At 38.4% G+C, this 16,613-nt stretch overlaps 3 protein-coding genes across 4 annotated transcripts; all 3 read right to left on the reverse strand.

The window, feature by feature from the left end:
* Positions 1-244: 244 nt before the first annotated feature.
* On the reverse strand, positions 245-3,619 carry LOC129101567 (vesicle-associated membrane protein 3-like). 2 transcript variants are annotated; one of them, XM_054611432.1, is made up of 3 exons: positions 3,384-3,619; positions 1,881-2,024; positions 245-847 (listed from the first exon to the last, which is right to left on the reverse strand). In XM_054611432.1, the coding sequence occupies exons 1-3, from the start codon at positions 3,384-3,386 to the stop codon at positions 698-700; spliced, it is 297 nt and encodes a 98-aa protein (XP_054467407.1). In that variant the 5' UTR covers positions 3,387-3,619; the 3' UTR covers positions 245-697. The 2 variants fall into 2 exon arrangements, with proteins under 2 accessions (XP_054467407.1, XP_054467406.1); XM_054611431.1 differs by lacking the exon at positions 245-847 and adding an exon at positions 855-1,646.
* Positions 3,620-6,438: 2,819 nt separating this feature from the next.
* LOC129100691 (vesicle-associated membrane protein 8-like) lies at positions 6,439-8,154 on the reverse strand. Its single transcript, XM_054610131.1, has 3 exons — positions 8,125-8,154; positions 7,412-7,576; positions 6,439-6,709 (listed from the first exon to the last, which is right to left on the reverse strand). The coding sequence occupies exons 1-3, from the start codon at positions 8,152-8,154 to the stop codon at positions 6,533-6,535; spliced, it is 372 nt and encodes a 123-aa protein (XP_054466106.1). The 3' UTR covers positions 6,439-6,532.
* A 951-nt stretch (positions 8,155-9,105) lies between these two features.
* LOC129101165 (vesicle-associated membrane protein 8-like) lies at positions 9,106-16,386 on the reverse strand. The gene is made up of 3 exons (XM_054610835.1): positions 16,177-16,386; positions 12,865-13,026; positions 9,106-11,267 (listed from the first exon to the last, which is right to left on the reverse strand). Exons 1-3 carry the CDS (start codon positions 16,189-16,191, stop codon positions 11,076-11,078), a joined length of 369 nt encoding a protein of 122 aa, XP_054466810.1. The 5' UTR covers positions 16,192-16,386; the 3' UTR covers positions 9,106-11,075.
* Between the last annotated feature and the right edge of the window lie 227 nt (positions 16,387-16,613).

The following is a 16,613-nucleotide window of genomic DNA, read 5'->3' on the forward strand; positions in this document are numbered from 1 at the left end:
TTCCTATAAGTCATGTGATTACAGTATTTCAACATCTTGTTTTTCTTGCTATAGCTCTGTTGTATTTGTATTACTAAAGCCTGTGAATACACCGAACAGAAACCAAAAGTGTGAGACAGTGTGTGACATCTCCCTCCATGGTTTCAGCAAAGGCTGAATCCCCTCACAGCTACTTGAGTCTTAAACTCTCTGACTCCATCTGGTGGCAATTCAAAAAACAGCAACGTAAAAGCAAAAGTAAACACTTTAATATGTATTACATATCAGAGCATTGAAATCATTAAATAACATAAGTCATCAGAAAAAAAAAGCATTGTTGATTCTGCTCATAAAACAAAATGGTAAAAAAAAAAACATAGTGGGAGACCTGCTGCAGCTGGAGCCTGAACATGATCTTGGTCTCACAGCATGGATGAGCTCAGTATGAGGGTGAGAAAAAACAATTCAATAAGGACTACAGTGCCCCACAACCATGTCTAACACATTGATAAATGGCAAGGCTGTGTTGATTATCCTCCTTCACTAGACGTGTGCAAACAGACATGAGCCTTAAACATCTGACCCTGGAATTTATTGAATGAAAGTATTAAAACCATAAATGTGGAGCTCTGGTTCTCCCTCCCAAGAAGAGCTTGTTTTTCTCCTGAGCAGGGGAGGGAGACGAGACATTGAAGCAACACATTGGTGCTTGTGTGCTTTAAACAATAGCACGGATTATGAGTCCCAAAATGATGAGTCCTACGACGACTCCGATGCCAATAAACACCCATTTCATCTTCTGGCCCTCACATCTTTTTTTCGTATACTTTTGTTTCACCTTCTCGGCGGCCAATTCAAAAACCTTGGCCTGGAAAGAAAACACACAAACAAAATGGAAGGTGTTACATTACGTTGTTGTGTAAATAAACTGCTTTTAAATAGTCTGATAGTATGAAACATATGGAACATATGACAAGATGGGATGGATGGATTTTGGTAATATTCAATGTGTTTGTATTAACAATGGATAACATGAACACTATGGTCCGTCTGGGGGTCGACAAGCCGGTTGGCCAGTGTTACATCACACTGATGAGCATTTATCAGAGAACTTAAGGAGATGAAGCTCCTCAAGACCCAAGTTAAATTATTGTTTCTTTGTTGTCCCAGGCTAAATATTCTGTGTATGAATTGGACTGTATTTACAGTATGTTTTTGCACGTAGGCGGGTGCATGTGTCCAGTACCTTCTTATCCCCGAAAAATAAGCCTCCCCTGAGGGCCACAGTGTAATTCGAACCCAAGAATTGAATGTTTTTTTGTACAAATTTGTCCAACATTGAATGACATCATTCTTTACATTAAATGATGTCTAAATGACCCCTTTCACATCACACAAAGCCATTTGATCCACTGTTATAATAAAAATATTGCCTGGAGAAGAATTAGTTTTTTTCCCTAGGAAATAAGAAACCATGTTATCACAAAGTGTATCCAAGTGGTGCTTGAATTTAAGTTTAGGTTTTTCTGGCTGTTTGCTTTTTTAGTTCTCTGATGTAACACCGGCCAACGGGGCAATGTGGGAAAGATGTGACCCGCAGGGTGCACCTCGTGGCATGTCCTGGACTCTCTCTGTCGTACCCAGGGAGACCAGCTCGCCTCATTCATCTTAGGAAACAATAGGAAATACCTTTCTTAAAATAGCACCATAAAACACAATCAGCATGTAAATTGTACATTTGTTTTCCTCTCCAGCTCCACCTATGGCGTATTTATAGACATCAATATGACATTTCCTAGCTTTAAGTCCCTGGACGCCTGTGGAAAAGGGAGTCTGTGGAGCCTTTCGCCTGTGATGTGATTTTATTTCCACTTGGAAGTCTTTCATCTCCCCCCGCTTACTTTTGAATGCAGCTCATCTGCCCTATCCTCCAGTTCGTGCAGTTTCTCAGATTTCTCTTCAGCCTTGTTCAGGTTGTCCAGCATGATGACCTTAACCTCCTCCACATCGTCCTGGGTCTGCTGCAGGCGGTTCTTCCCATTCTCCTGTGCAATCAACACACACACACACACACACACACACACACACACACACACACACACACACACACACACACACACACACACACACACACACACACACACACACACACACCACACACACACACACACACACACACCATGATTTAAGAGTGAGGAAGACGTAATGTGGATTCAGTCATTCTGGACTTTTTTTGCAGGGATTGATGTGCGTGCATTGTTTAAACATTCCTGCTGTTAAAGAACGGTGGATATGGCTAATATCTGGATGTGAAACAAAAAAAAACAGCGTTAATGAAACAGTCAAAGTAAAACCTTCCAGCTTGTAGTCCAAACAGGCTGCAAACTGAGAAAAGAAAATCAACCTGTGTCGCCCTGATAGAGACCGGACTGGTTAGCCGTTTTATAAACATTGCAACAGTCATGTAGTGAATTTGAGTAAAACGAAACAAAACATCCTGCTGTGACATGCTTTTTTAAAGTAGAATGATGCAACCAAGACTATATTAATCTATAACTGAAATAAATATTGTTAAAGCGTATAATGGAACGTAATTACTATTAAAAGCAACTTTCCACTGCAATGACACTTGAAGCTAAAATGAAGAGGAGCACATTATGAAAGTGAAACTAATAAAATGAAGTAAGGCAGGTTTCCCCAGATCATAAAAAAACACATTACTGCAGCAGCTGTATAACACTCTCCTCCTTTACGTCTGCTCGGAGGGAAAAAGGCAGCAGCACCGAAGGGCAAATCAGCATCAACAGGTTAACGACAGACTGATAAGAACCCTGGAGCCGGATATTTAGAGAGAAGTTTTGACCTCAAAGCAGTTTGTATCCTGACAGGTTTCTCCTTCACCTTTGACCCCCAGAGCCAACGAGAGGAAGCAACAACTTTACGGCTTAAACTCTATAGATTCACAATGTCTATTGTCCCTCTGATTTGTGAAATGCTTTCCCAGGGAGGCTTCATAAAACAAAGAAAAGAAATAGTAAATATAAAAGGACATTTCAAATATAATACAATAAACATATCAGAAGCATCAAAAACATCGATCAGAGAAAAAAACCCATAATTGAAATATCAACCTGAGTAGACTCACTTCACTAGAATAACTCACTCCATATAAACACTGTTAAGACAAACAACATGTTTATATTTTTGCATTTTGAATGAACATGCCTTTTTTGCATTTTTAATGCGTGTGTATTAATTAAGTTGACATTCAACTCAATGTATTTCGACCTGACTCTGAAAATCACGTGTTTCCAACTACTTAAAACAAGCATTTTGAATTTTAATATTTATTTTCTATTATTTTCAGGATCTATATTTGGAGAGGTATCTTTATATTGACTCACCATGTCGGTTCCGTCTCTTGATGCGTTTGTGTCGAGGCTGTCACCGGATCCAAAGCACTTATAGTGTGACTCAAGTCAGCTTTAGAAACAAGACACACAGCATACCAGGGCTGCAGATTTAAATCTGCATGACTGCTCCACCTTCTGCTCTCAAAACTAATGCAATGTTTTTTTGCGGTTTTCTTTTTTGTCCATGAATTCTTTTTCACTTCTCCCTTCTGCCTGTTGGGCTTTGTGTCCGGTCTAAATGTGAAACTTTCAAGGTATTCCCGGAAAGTATAGAATTACAAAAATGTGGTCACGTGACTCCTTGCTGAGTAGGGTAAATCCAGACTTTGTATTATTGATAGTGGGTATGATTTTTACAGCTGTACAGTATAGTATAGTATATTATAGTATATATATATTTAGTATAGAATAGTATAGTATAGCATGGTTTAGTATAGTATGGTATACCATAGCATAGTACAGTATAGTATAGTATATTATAGTATGGTATACCATAGCATAGTTTAGTATAGAATAGTATAGTATACCATAGCATACCACAGTATAGTGTAGTATACCATAGCATAGTATAATAGAGTACAGTATAGTATAGTATATTATAGTATTGTATACCATAGCATAGTTTAGTATAATAAAGTATAGTATAGCATAGCATAGCATAGTACAGTAATAGTATAGTATTCGTATATTAAGGTGTTATGTTAATCACAAATTTCAACCCAGATCTGATAGCATTGACCCTGTTAACCTGCATCAGCCTCTAATGAACCTCAGATTCATCTTTACTAGCTAACGCTTCATCACAGTGGGCTTATAATCACCATGATAGATCTGGGAAGTACCGTTTCCCGCTTTTCTAACTGAGGCAGCATGAGAGCCGTTTTAGTATACTATAAAATGATAGTGTAGTGTTGTACTGTATTGTATTATAGTCTTGTATTTACTAACTATAGTTGATATAATAGTATACTTTAACAATATGGTATAGTATATAATAGAATAGTATTGTATATTAAAGTATAGTAAAACAAATCAAACTTTACTTTTATCCTCAGATACATATATGAAAATATAGTATAGTCTGCTGTAGTACAGTATAGTTTGTTGAGTATAGTATAGTTTAGTTTCATATAGTATACTCTAGTGTAGTACTGCAGGGTTATGTCGTCAGTGTAGATATCTGCTATACTTCATTATATAAATCTATACATAATTGCACATTATTTTAATTATAGTATAGTATCATAGTATAGTGTAGTTCTATACTTTACTTTACAATACTACACCATACCAAAGTATAGTGTATATATGTCATTTATGTGTATAGTAGAGTAGAGTATAGTATAGCATAGTTTAAAAAAAAGTACACTTATTTTCACTTTATAGGACTTTTTTCCTGCTATAGTTTCGCTAACCAAACCATGGTGCAATAGACTCCTTTGTGGCTTAAAACATGGCACAGTTACAAACAGTTAAACCTAATTCTCAACATGTGTTGGGGTCACATCAAGACACAAAGAGACCAAACTTCTTTTTGGAAGCAGGGCAGTTGGTTATCAGCGAAACTGCTCGACCCTGAAGTACTCTTTGTGTTAGGGTGCTGCATTTAGGATAAGGAGCTTCTTGGATCTTGCATGAAAGGATGCAAAAAGAGGATGTAAACGAATAGAGGATCTGGATACAGAGGGTTGAAAGTAAAGAGATATCAGATGTTCCTTTAAGTCATGTGATTACAGTATTTCAACATCTTGTTTTTCTTGCTATAGCTCTGTTGTATTTGTATTACTAAAGCCTGTGAATATGCTGAACAGAAACCAAAAGTGTGAGACAGTGTGTGACATCTCCCTCCATGGTTTCAGCAAAGGCTGCTCTGAAATGTCAGAAGAGCTGTGGGGAATCCCCTCACAGCTACTTGAGTCTCAAACTCTCTGTCTCCATCTGGTGGCAATTCAAAAAACAGCAACGTAAAAGCAAAAGTAAACACTTTAATATGTATTACATATCAGAGCATTGAAATCATTAAATAACATAAGTCATCAGAAAAAAAGGCACTGTTGATAAAACAAAATGGTAAAAAAAAAAACATAGTGGGAGACCTGCTGCAGCTGGAGCCTGAACATGATCTTGGTCTCACAGCATGGATGAGCTCAGTATGAGGGTGAGAAAAAACAATTCAATAAGGACTACAGTGCCCCACAACCATGTCTAAAAAAAAAAAGAGGTATCTGATTTTAAAGAACACACAGCTTTCACTGGTCGATTTTTGGTAAAAAAAAAAAAAAAAAAAAAAAAAGAAACTACACAATTAAAGCAATAAATAAATAGCCTAACAATGAACAGTTACGTTCATTAACACATTGATAAATGTATGTTGCAAATAAATATAAAGTTGCAGCTGTGTTGACAATTTACACTTCAAAATCTGGGATTATCATCCATCACATGAGCCTTAAACATCTGGCGCTGTTTTCTTCTTTAATCAATTTATTAAAACCATAAATGTGGAGCTCTGGTACTCTCTCCCAAGAAGAGCTTGTTTTTCTCTCACTGCCCTCAATCTACTCTTCACTGACCTCTGCTGCCTCACAGCAGCTTCACAGCAGCAGGGACATTATGAGTTGAGTCAAAACCTGAAATATATCTGCTAAAGATATAAACAGAATTTAAGTGGATTACCGCTTTTTTTATTTATTTGATGATTATTGTATTATGCAGAGAAAATGTTCCACGCAAATCTGTGTGTTTATAACTGATCTTTTCATAACACATGGTCCTGAGCTTGCTTTTTATTATTTGTAATCTACTTTTAACATACTCAAACATAGTCCTAATATATATATATTTTTGCAAATGACAGAGTTCTGTGTGTATTTGCCTATTCTCAAACTCAAGTCATGTCTAGATTACAGACTCCCTTGAACGCTTAACAGACATCTCTGCAGAATCTTAAACTCATTGCCTATAAGACAAAATGTGTTTTATATTTCAATCTCTCATCTCTCTACATAAACTTTAAGTTCCTTTTGAACAACACTATAGCCCGGCAAATTACTTTTTATCCTCATATAAAACAACAGTGACATTATGTAAACAAACTGGCATTTAAAGGATTAAAATTGTGATAATACATTATGTCGTGTTTACGGCTTGATGGAGGGATTGGCTGCAGGAGCACTGACAGGGATGACTCCGGTGGCCAGCAGGACGATGATGAGGACGATGATGAGGACGACCACCACGATGACCACGACCAGCTTCACGTTCTTCCACCAGTAGGTGCGAGCTACGTTCTGAGACGTCTGCTTGAAGTGCTGAGCCTGAGGAGGGGAGGGAGACGAGACATTGAAGCAACACATTGTGAATTTCTTCATATGTTAAAGATGCACTGTGTAGGATCTGACCACATTTCTATTGTATATTTCTATACATGTCAAAGATGTCTTTCTATTGTGTTGCAGAGATATCTTCTGAAATGAACACGCTAACCAGCTAATACTATTTGTACCTCTGCTGACTTACCTACAAAGCTAATTGGAACAGTGCCAGCATTAACGTCATTACATACAACTTTGCTTTTTCCTGCTATGATGAAACAAAACGTGTGCCAGGTGCTTAGTCAGTTAGTAGTTACTGTAATAACAAGCATTTACTGACACATTTCCTGGAAAAAGAAAAACTAGAATGACAGGTTGTGCATTTTACAGAAAGCAGTGGCTCCATTCCCTTATATTAGCTTTACAACCTGTGCAGTGAGGCGAAAAAGGTTGTTGGGTTAACATGTTTCATCACCTAAAGAGGTGCAGCTGGAGCAATGCGTTTCTAAAAAGGTGCTTTAAAAGGCCGTTGGTTCTGTGCTGTAATGGTTTGAATGTGGGACGGCCTCTACTGATTTGTTGTTCTGGTTTTCCTGCTGATGATGAACACAGAGGTCATAGTTCAACAACCTCTTTGTTTAACCCTCGCAATCCCCTTATACAAAAATCATAATAAAAAGGATAAACAACATCAGTAAGACTGACCTCTTTTTCCATTTTCTCTGACGTGGCGAGAAGGACAAGCCCCTTTTCTCCCCGTTCTACGATTTGTTCCACGTTTTCCTTCATCTGCTCTGTGACTTCCTCTACCTGGACCCTCAAGACCTGCATCTTGTCCTTTGGCGCTGATTCTGAAACTCCTCCCTGCTCCTGGGGTGGGGTATGAGACAAGTTACCTGGTTAGTTAGTTATTAGTTTATTGGATAAAATAATTCAAGCATATTTTAGGGTTTAACCAATAGTTCTATTACAAAATAACCTTACATTGCAAAGACTGTCTCACTGCAACTTTTGTTGGTTCTAGAAACAAATACAATACTAAAAAACTATTTTAAGATAATTAAAGCTTACGAAAATATTTCCTTTTTTTGTTACTATGTTCTTTTTCTCCGTTACATTTTTCTCCATTACATTGTGAATTTGCCTCAGATGGCTTCACAATCTTAGTTTTTGACTTGAAAGGGCTTAAGTTCTTTAAATAAAATTTAAAAGCATTCAAAAGCTCCCAATTCCTTCTGCCAGGCCTCCCTTAATGAATCTGAGCATGTTTCATTCTGGTTCTGAGACATACTGTGAAAATGAATCACCAGACTGTAGGATAGTAAATGTACAAATCAGAGATACACAAGAGCCCTGGTGAAGTACATTTAGAGAGTAGTTTGACCTCATAGCAGTTTGTATCCCAGTTTCTCCTTCACCTTTGCCTTCAGAGTCATGAGACAAGGCATCTCAGAAGTTGACAGAAACAGGAAACCAACAAATAGAACAATTCTAATTAAGTATATTTAAAAAGGACTTCACAGCAGCTAACGTGTCCCATCTTCCTCCTTCTACCACGTGGTACTACAGATTAAGAAGGGTCAGAGCATATTTTTATAAAAGCATTCTGCTAAAATAAACTTTCATCTGTTGCCAATAAAAATCATGAGTATTCACTTACCATGTCTGTCTTGCCTTTGTCAGTTTGTTCTAAGCCTGTCACATGAAATGGTTGATTGAGTTTCCTGAAAAACAGGTTCACGGTGATGTCATCTTATTAGCAGGTGAAATGAAGAAGTCCAACCAACTAAATCATTAGAATTTATTTAACAGTCCTATAATTCTGCCCTTCCTGTCAAATCAAACTTCCTTTTTCTCCAAAGCTGACATTCCATTGGTTTACACTTAGGATGGGCTCCTCCCTGACCTGTTCCAACAGGAACAACTCACATCACATCAAGGAAGTGATGATACCATTTGAAGACCTTTAAAGAGAAAACGTACTACTGCCGGGAACACAGCGCACCAGCGCTTCTGTGTTCATGTCCCTGAATGTCCCACCTGTTGCCACGCTAGCAGCCTGTCTCCATGGATGGCAATATCCATCTGTCCTTTGGTTGGCAAAACTCTGTAAGTGACAAACCTGAAATATCTTAGAAACTATTGTATGCTTTTCTGTGAACGTTCTTGGATTTTTTTTGTTTTTTATTTGAAACCTAAAATGAAAAAAAACAAAACAGAAGTACAATGTTTTTGGGTTGTATTAAACAAAAAAAAGATAATTCCAAAAGAAAAAAATGACAAAAAAAAGAATTAGAAAAGACCAAATTTAAAAAAAAAAAATCTGACAAGAAAAAAGTAAAAATGGCTTTGTTTCCCTTGGTATCCCTCTATCTCCACCTTGTGGCACTTCAACAAACAGTAAAGGACAGAACAACACAGTAGAGGGAAAATACTATTTATTTCATATCAGACCATTAAAACCATTAAATCCAACAAAACATCAAAATAAGGCCAAAGATACTTCTGTTAATAAAACCGTTCATGTACATCACAGGTCAGCTGAGCAGGATGCTGGTATTTCATCGGTGTAGGGAATGTGCTGATATCAAAATGACAGCGAGTTGAAGACCGGCTGCAGCTGGAGCCTGTGTGAACAGCAATGTGATCGTGTCCTCACACGCAGCATTCAGACGTTTAGAATGAGTGTATGAACAGGCAGAGAGATTAGGGCTACTGCAACCCAGAGCCATGAGGAAAAACACAACAGAGAGCCTCATTTTTACACCTACATCTAGAAAATGATTAACAGCAGAGCAATTGAACTGTACCATTTTATGATCGATCATTCTGGATTAACTGTTTATATAGAAATCACATACAGCTTTAATCAGTTCATTTTTGATTTAAAAATAGAACATAAAGCATTAAATAAATAGCCTCTAAAAAGAACAGTTAACACATTAGTCAAAGGCTGATGCAAATATACATAACGGTAAGACTATCTTGACTATTTACACTTCATGGTGGGTATCATTTTGAGCTCTTTGAAGCTAAACTGGTACTGTAACAGCAGGTTACTGTGGGGGTCTATTGATTGAAATGGTCCCAGCAAGGGGAGCCATGGAGGGGCTGTGAATGATCTCTCTCTCTCAGCTGGTTGGCTGGAGGAACCTGATGCTCCAAAAAACTAGAAGTGTGGGAACAGAACTTTAGCAGCTGACCCTGGTGGTTTGTTTGTTGAATCAAAGTACAAAAAGTAATGCACTTAAACTGCAATATTTCTAGAGTTAAAGTTAGGAAATGTGATCTGTTAAAAAGACAGAGGATACTGCAGTACAGATCTGAAATTTTGTCATCAGTTACGTTTTATAGCCCAAATCAATTAAAGATTCACTCCCGGACTCCGTGTTGTAGCCAGCTCACGGTTTTCAATATAAGTTTTTAGCACAAAAATTGTTTTATAAACTTTGACTGCATTTTTACAAATCACCCCCTCAAACATAAGCCCTCCACACAAATAAAGAGCTAATTACAATATTTCCAAAAGAAATAGAAGAAAGTGTATACATTCAATAAACCTTCTGAAAATTTTTAAAAATAATTTCTATGGATTACTTTTTCTAGATTGTCTGACTACAAAGAAACTGGAAGCCCCTTGAAAGGAATTAAGCCCACAGATGGTAACATACATATCCTATACACAATTCAGCATTTAATCAAATAAAGTGTGACCTATGATTGTTTCAGATTCTACAGCAAAACTAACACGTTGCCGGATTTCCTTTGGAAACTGCATTTTTCTTCATTTAAATGATACGAACGGCCCCTTGTAAAAAGTGCACATAATTGATAACATTCAAGACAAAAAGAATGTCTAGTAAGATACTTGGGGAATCCACATTCATCATTTCCTTCCCAACACATTAAAGTGACTTTATCTTTAACAGGATGAAATAAGCGTTGGTGTTGAAGCAAAGAGGTGTTGATGTGTAGCGTCCTTTGAGAACAGGGACTGTGTGTTTTGCTGCCGTCAGGTGAAGACCTCAGAACTTCCAGAAATCCTTGTTTAATTTCCCACAAATTCAAAAGAATTGCTATGCTTGAATTGTGTTTTTAAAGGGTTTCATAAACAATGTGCCATTAAAGTTCCATAAAGCTCCTTAATCCTTGAATTCCAATACAAGCATGAACGTTACCAGTAGAAACTAACATAGAAGTAAAAAAGATTTCACCAGACAGCAGTTATTTGAGTCTATATATTACTTTGTATACTGTGCAATAACAATGTGTTTGTTTATGATTGTATATACATTATTTGTGTGTGTGTGTGTGTGTGTGTGTGTGTGTGTGTGTGTGTGTGTGTGTGTGTGTGTGTGTGTGTGTGTGTTTATGGCTTGGGGGAGGGGGTGGGCTTGACTATAGGAGCCACAGGGGCACTGATAGGGATGACTCCGGTGGCCAGCAGGATGATGATGAGGACGATGATGAGGACGACCACCACGATGACCACGATCAGCTTCACGTTCTTCCACCAGTAGGTGCGAGCTACTTTCTGAGACGTCTGCTTGAAGTGCTGAGCCTGAGCAGGGGAGGGAGACGAGACATTGAAGCAGATGTTTTGCAGAACCAAGCTAACAACTTAAGCAGGGCTCAGACTGAAGGAGTTTTGGGCCCATCTAACCCGGATTCATCTCTCCTTGGTCCTTGGTCGATACCGATGTTCGGCCCTGATTATCCGCTAATGTGAGGGGTTTAAAGATCTAATCTTAAACCTACCTAAACCTGCACCACTTTTCATTTAAATTGATGTATTCCTCTACAGATAAAAATGCAATCAGAGTGTGCAGTAAGTAACCAAAACTCTATTTACCACGTGAACACAACCCAACATCGGCTACTTTTTCTGTGGCTGAAGGAGGTTTGGTCTCTGCTACTGACTCTCCCTTATATAGCACATACTGTCGGCACCTCAATCATGTGTCATTGATAATGGTCATTCCTGTTATTGTGCATGCTGGTTCACTTACACAGCTTTTTGGCACAGCTAAATGAAAAAAATAAAATAAAAAAGATACAGCTGTGCTTTTACGGCTGTGACATGTCAAAATGACTTCTGTGAGGAAGGTCAGTTGTGGGAGACAGCAGGAGGTCGTACATTTTGTACAGGTGCTTCAGACAGTTTTTGTGATCATTCCATGTGAAATTACATCTCCTGGGTTCTTTTATGTATTACGGGTTGTGCAGTTTTACAGGCAGTGGTCACTTTCCTTTCCTACGATGAGCAGTAGGCCTTTTTCAAAGCAGACATATCACATGGTTACTTTAAGGTATATTATGAAGCATTGTGGGTTGCTGTACATAAAAACAAAGCAACGTAACAACCCTTTATCCTTCAGAAACGGACGCTTTGTATCATAGACACTAAAGGATGCATCGGTATCAGATGCCGAGGGGTGTGATAGCCCCAATATTTTTGCAAAATGGGAATGAGAATGGGCTGCACACCGTGAGCGATGTTGTTGGCGGGGGGGTTACACCCACACATTGGGCACAAAGGCTCTTTGCTGACGCCAAAAAACATACCAAACAAAACACTTAATAATTAGAGAAAATACAGGCAGAGGGACTCTGTAGATACAGTCACGTCCACACACTTCTAGTGGGTCATAAATCAGTATTTTTGTATCAGTCTATATAATCTGGATAATGGCCGATTAGTATGGCTTGCTGGGACACATGAGCCATCGTTAATGTCATCATCCACCTGTGCTTTTCCTGCTATGACAAAATCTAAATGTCTACCATGAAGAAGGTCTATACAGCCGGTGCAGTGAGGCGTTTGAACCTCAGACAAAAGGTTGTTGGGTTAAGGAACTTAATCACCAAACGAGGTGCAGCTGGAACAATGCCAAGCTAAAAAAAGAGCCAAATTCAAAGTTTAGGTTCGAGCAAGAAAAAGGCAACACTTAGTCAGGTTCATTTGTGTTCTGTGATGTCTTGAATCTGACTAACTGACTTGTTATACCGGTTGACCGGATCATTATCACTGAAGTCATTGCGTACAAACCTTTGTGTTTACAAATTCACAGCACACCGAAGATGCATCGGTGCATATGTAGTCCACCTCTCAACCCGCAGACCAAAGGTGAAGGACAAACTCGTGCGGTGGGACTCACCCCTGCTTGCAGGTCTTCTGACTTGCCCATTAGGTCATCCAGTCTCTCTCCTCGGGCCAGGATCCGGTCCACATTCTGCGTCATGATGTCCTTCACTCCATCCACCTGGTCCTTCAAGGTCTGCACCTTGTCCTTTGGCTCCGCCTCTGCTCCTCCCCGCTCCTGGAGTGGGACAGAAAAAAAAAGGTCATTTAAGAAAATTTGTTGAGGAACAAAGCATAACACATTTGAGCTGCGATCCATGTCAAAACTTTATCTTTTTAGAAGATTTTATAAGTGGGGGAAAAGAAGAAAAAATATATTATTTTTTTAGCTGACAAAGTTTGTTTTAAGGGGCTTAAGATGCATAAACTTGACCCTAATTTAGGGTTCAGACAATTACCAACTTTTAAAATAACCTTTACCTTTCAAAGTTCAAGTCTCATTGCAACAGAAGTTCTAGATAATGGTCACCTCCGTTCACTGGTTGCAAAAAACCAAAGATGGTGAAGGACAAGATCAAAGATGGTCCACAAACAAATAGATGACATCACAATGACTACGTCCACCTCCTATTACAGTCTATGTGTCTAACATCTTTGGATTAGTTTGTCTGCTCCTTGACATCATGTGGAGTTACTCAAGGGTCAGTCATTGGATCAATTCCCTTTTCTTTATATACACTGCCTCTAGGTCACACAATCATTACATATAAATGTATCAAAAATGTAAAAAATTAAAGTGACTGGCCGTTTAAATCTGTTCTCCTGACACATTTTTACCACAAAGCTTTAGGGTTTCTTTTATTTATTCCCTCCCATCCCCTTGTGATTGGGTTCATCTGCCTGACACCGGTGCATGACGACAACCGGTGATGGCTTTGAGAGTCCTTTCTGTCCCTCGGGCTGCTGCACATGACAGCACAGCCTGCTGGCAGTCAAACCGTAGTTCTTACGTTTCTGGGAACGCCTGCCACGACGCGCCTGCGCTAACCAAGAAGATAAGCCGTGATGTTACACAGTCGTAGGTGCGATTTCAAAGAGGAAATCTTAAACGCAGTGTGGTGTGTGTGTGTGTGTGGGGTGTGTGTGTGTGTGTGTGGGGTGTGTGGGGTGTGTGTGTTATGTACAGTGACTTCCATGCCCCATGAGCCGGCACCAGACTGTAAACAAAGCCGTCTCTAGGAAACAGAGCAGGTTTTTGCTGCGTCACCTTCTCCCTTGTTATGCCTTCCCTCTCTGGATTCCTTTCTTGATTCTACCCAGTGATCCTTTATTCATTCTTTTATTTTATTCTTTTAAAGCTATTTAATTGTCTTTTGGTTCATTATCTCTCTTCTTTCAGTGTTCTCTTCATTATTTTGTCTATCTTGCCTCCACTCTTTTCATTTTCTTTTAGGCGAGTTGGTTCGTACAGTATGATCCAGTTCACCTCTCATCTCTACGTATCTGGTTTTGATCATGCACTCTTTGTGTTTCTTGATTTTTTTTGTTTCATTTAAGATATTTTTCTGTTTCTTTACATCCCCATTTTAACATATATTTTAGTATTCATGTTAGATGTCCTGCTGTGTATCCTGTTATATTTACATGTATCTGTCACAAAGACCTCTCTCTCTCCTTTTCCTTTAACAGTGCTAGTAGTTCAGTGAGGCCCACTGAATGGCTGACAGCTATCAAATATCAACATTAACAGAAAGAGGGAGACAGAAACATGCCCTGTACAAGACGTCTAAGCAATGACGACTGCATTAAGTGTCCTACTCAAATATTTGAACTGTTGTAAGCCTCGTAGAGGAAAAAAGAAATAAGTTCCTCTGTTGTGCAGAGAAAGTGCTCTCCGCCTTCCAATAAAACGTAGAAACTCAAACAAAAGCCTGACGATAAGGCACCCTGTAATAAATACTTATCTGATACACGAATAAAGGATGAAACATACGGAAGTGCTCTCTACAATGGGAATGAATTCAATCAAAATCTTTCCTGTTAAAACGTTCGACTGCGGCTGTGAATACAAAGGATGGATTTTATTTGTTTTAGAAGGCCACATTAAATCCTCACTGCTCACCTCCTAATCTAGTCAAATGTGGAACAACTGTAATCTGTATGGCAGGCACTAGACCGGCAGAGAGATTTCCCTTTAATCAAAGCACCCTAACAAACGCTGATGTAAAACAGACAGTAATAAAATTTAATGGAAAACACTGGTGGTTTAGCCCTTTCCCTCGGCACGGCTGAGTCCGAATACCAGAAGTTTAAGTCCAAATGTTTGACATTTCAAAGAGAGGGGAACGCAATGTTTCAAAACCCTCAGAAGTCACGGTTTCTAACGGTTTAGCAGAGAAAAGCACCCGCTTCATGTTAATAGCCTCCAACAGATCCTCATCACCCCCCCAGGCCTTTGTGACTGATGACTGTCTAAAGTTATAAGAACTCACACACAGCTTCTAACAGCACAGCAGGGCGAGAACAAGGAAGGAAAGACACAATTTCACAAGTGTTCATGAATAAAATAGATAGTAATTATAATACTCAAGCAACCTTTCATGCTCCTTGAGCCATGAAAGGGGAAGCTAAAATAAACATGTTTATCTAAATGAAACAAAAGTTAGTCATTTCAATCTACCTTCACATATAGTTTAAAGGTATAATAGAAGTTACACAGGATTTTTTAAATTAATTTCAGAATATTATCAGAGTTCCCTCAATAACATGACAACTTTTACAACAGCATTTATGGTTTTTTTTTATACTAAATATAATGCAAATGCATTGAGCTCAAGATGAAATAGTCCTCAAGGAGTTGACTTCTTCAGAGACAAATGGGGCACTTTAACAACTGATGAGCCATCAGTTGTTAAAGTAACAAAGTATATTTAAATTGACACTTTTTTTTTGACTGAGTTTGGTTTACAGGCTCAGACTCCACCTGAAGCAGAGCTGTGCAAGTGAAATGCATGCGGAAAACTAAATGTTTTGTCGTCTAAATATGAATGCAAATATACTTTGAGATATTTAAAAAGCGGATGAAAGTTTTATATGAAGTTTCTGACACAAATTTTAGTTTAATTCTACCAAAAACACCTAATTCCACCTGCGGCCGTATGGTTTCCTCTGTGTGAGTGATTAGGCCATTTTGTGAGCGCATGCCGGGACTTCCTTTTCTTTTTTTTCGAGAAGTTAATGCGCTCCTTCATTCCAGTAACACTGACACTAGAAATAACAAAGCTCATTTATTTTATTGTTATCTGGAAATACACCTGTTGCATATCATGTCTGAGGTTAAACATGGCTTTCCAAACAACAACACACACAAAAAACCATCATCTCTTACCGGATCAATGTCCATCTTGTTGGAAAACAAACCACAACCCGACGGGTCTACTTTCTTTGAGTTGACGCTGTTATTTAAAACTTTAAAAAGCTTTGTTTGTATAGATTTTAAAAAAAGTTAGATGCTCCAACACAAGCGAGGACGTTTCCTCCTCTGTTTGACTTCCTGGTTGTTGTTTTTTTTCTTTCAAACTGAATTCCTCAGCTTCAAGTGTCAAGTGTCTCAAAATACAAGCTCATTCTCTCCACCGTGTTTACCAAAATAAAACACTTGTTGTAACTTCTTTGAAGCACTGTATCAAAAAAGATAAGTGGAAATCAAATACTTTTAAGGACCACATTTATAGGTTGCTGAACCATATTTAACCGTCATATAAAAATATACTGAAAACAACAATGGAAAAAAAGATTGGTTTGAATTTGTATGTAATCCACAAA

Source organism: Anoplopoma fimbria, chromosome 13 (assembly GCF_027596085.1).
Source record: "Anoplopoma fimbria isolate UVic2021 breed Golden Eagle Sablefish chromosome 13, Afim_UVic_2022, whole genome shotgun sequence".
Classification (NCBI taxonomy): Eukaryota; Metazoa; Chordata; class Actinopteri; order Perciformes; family Anoplopomatidae; genus Anoplopoma; species Anoplopoma fimbria.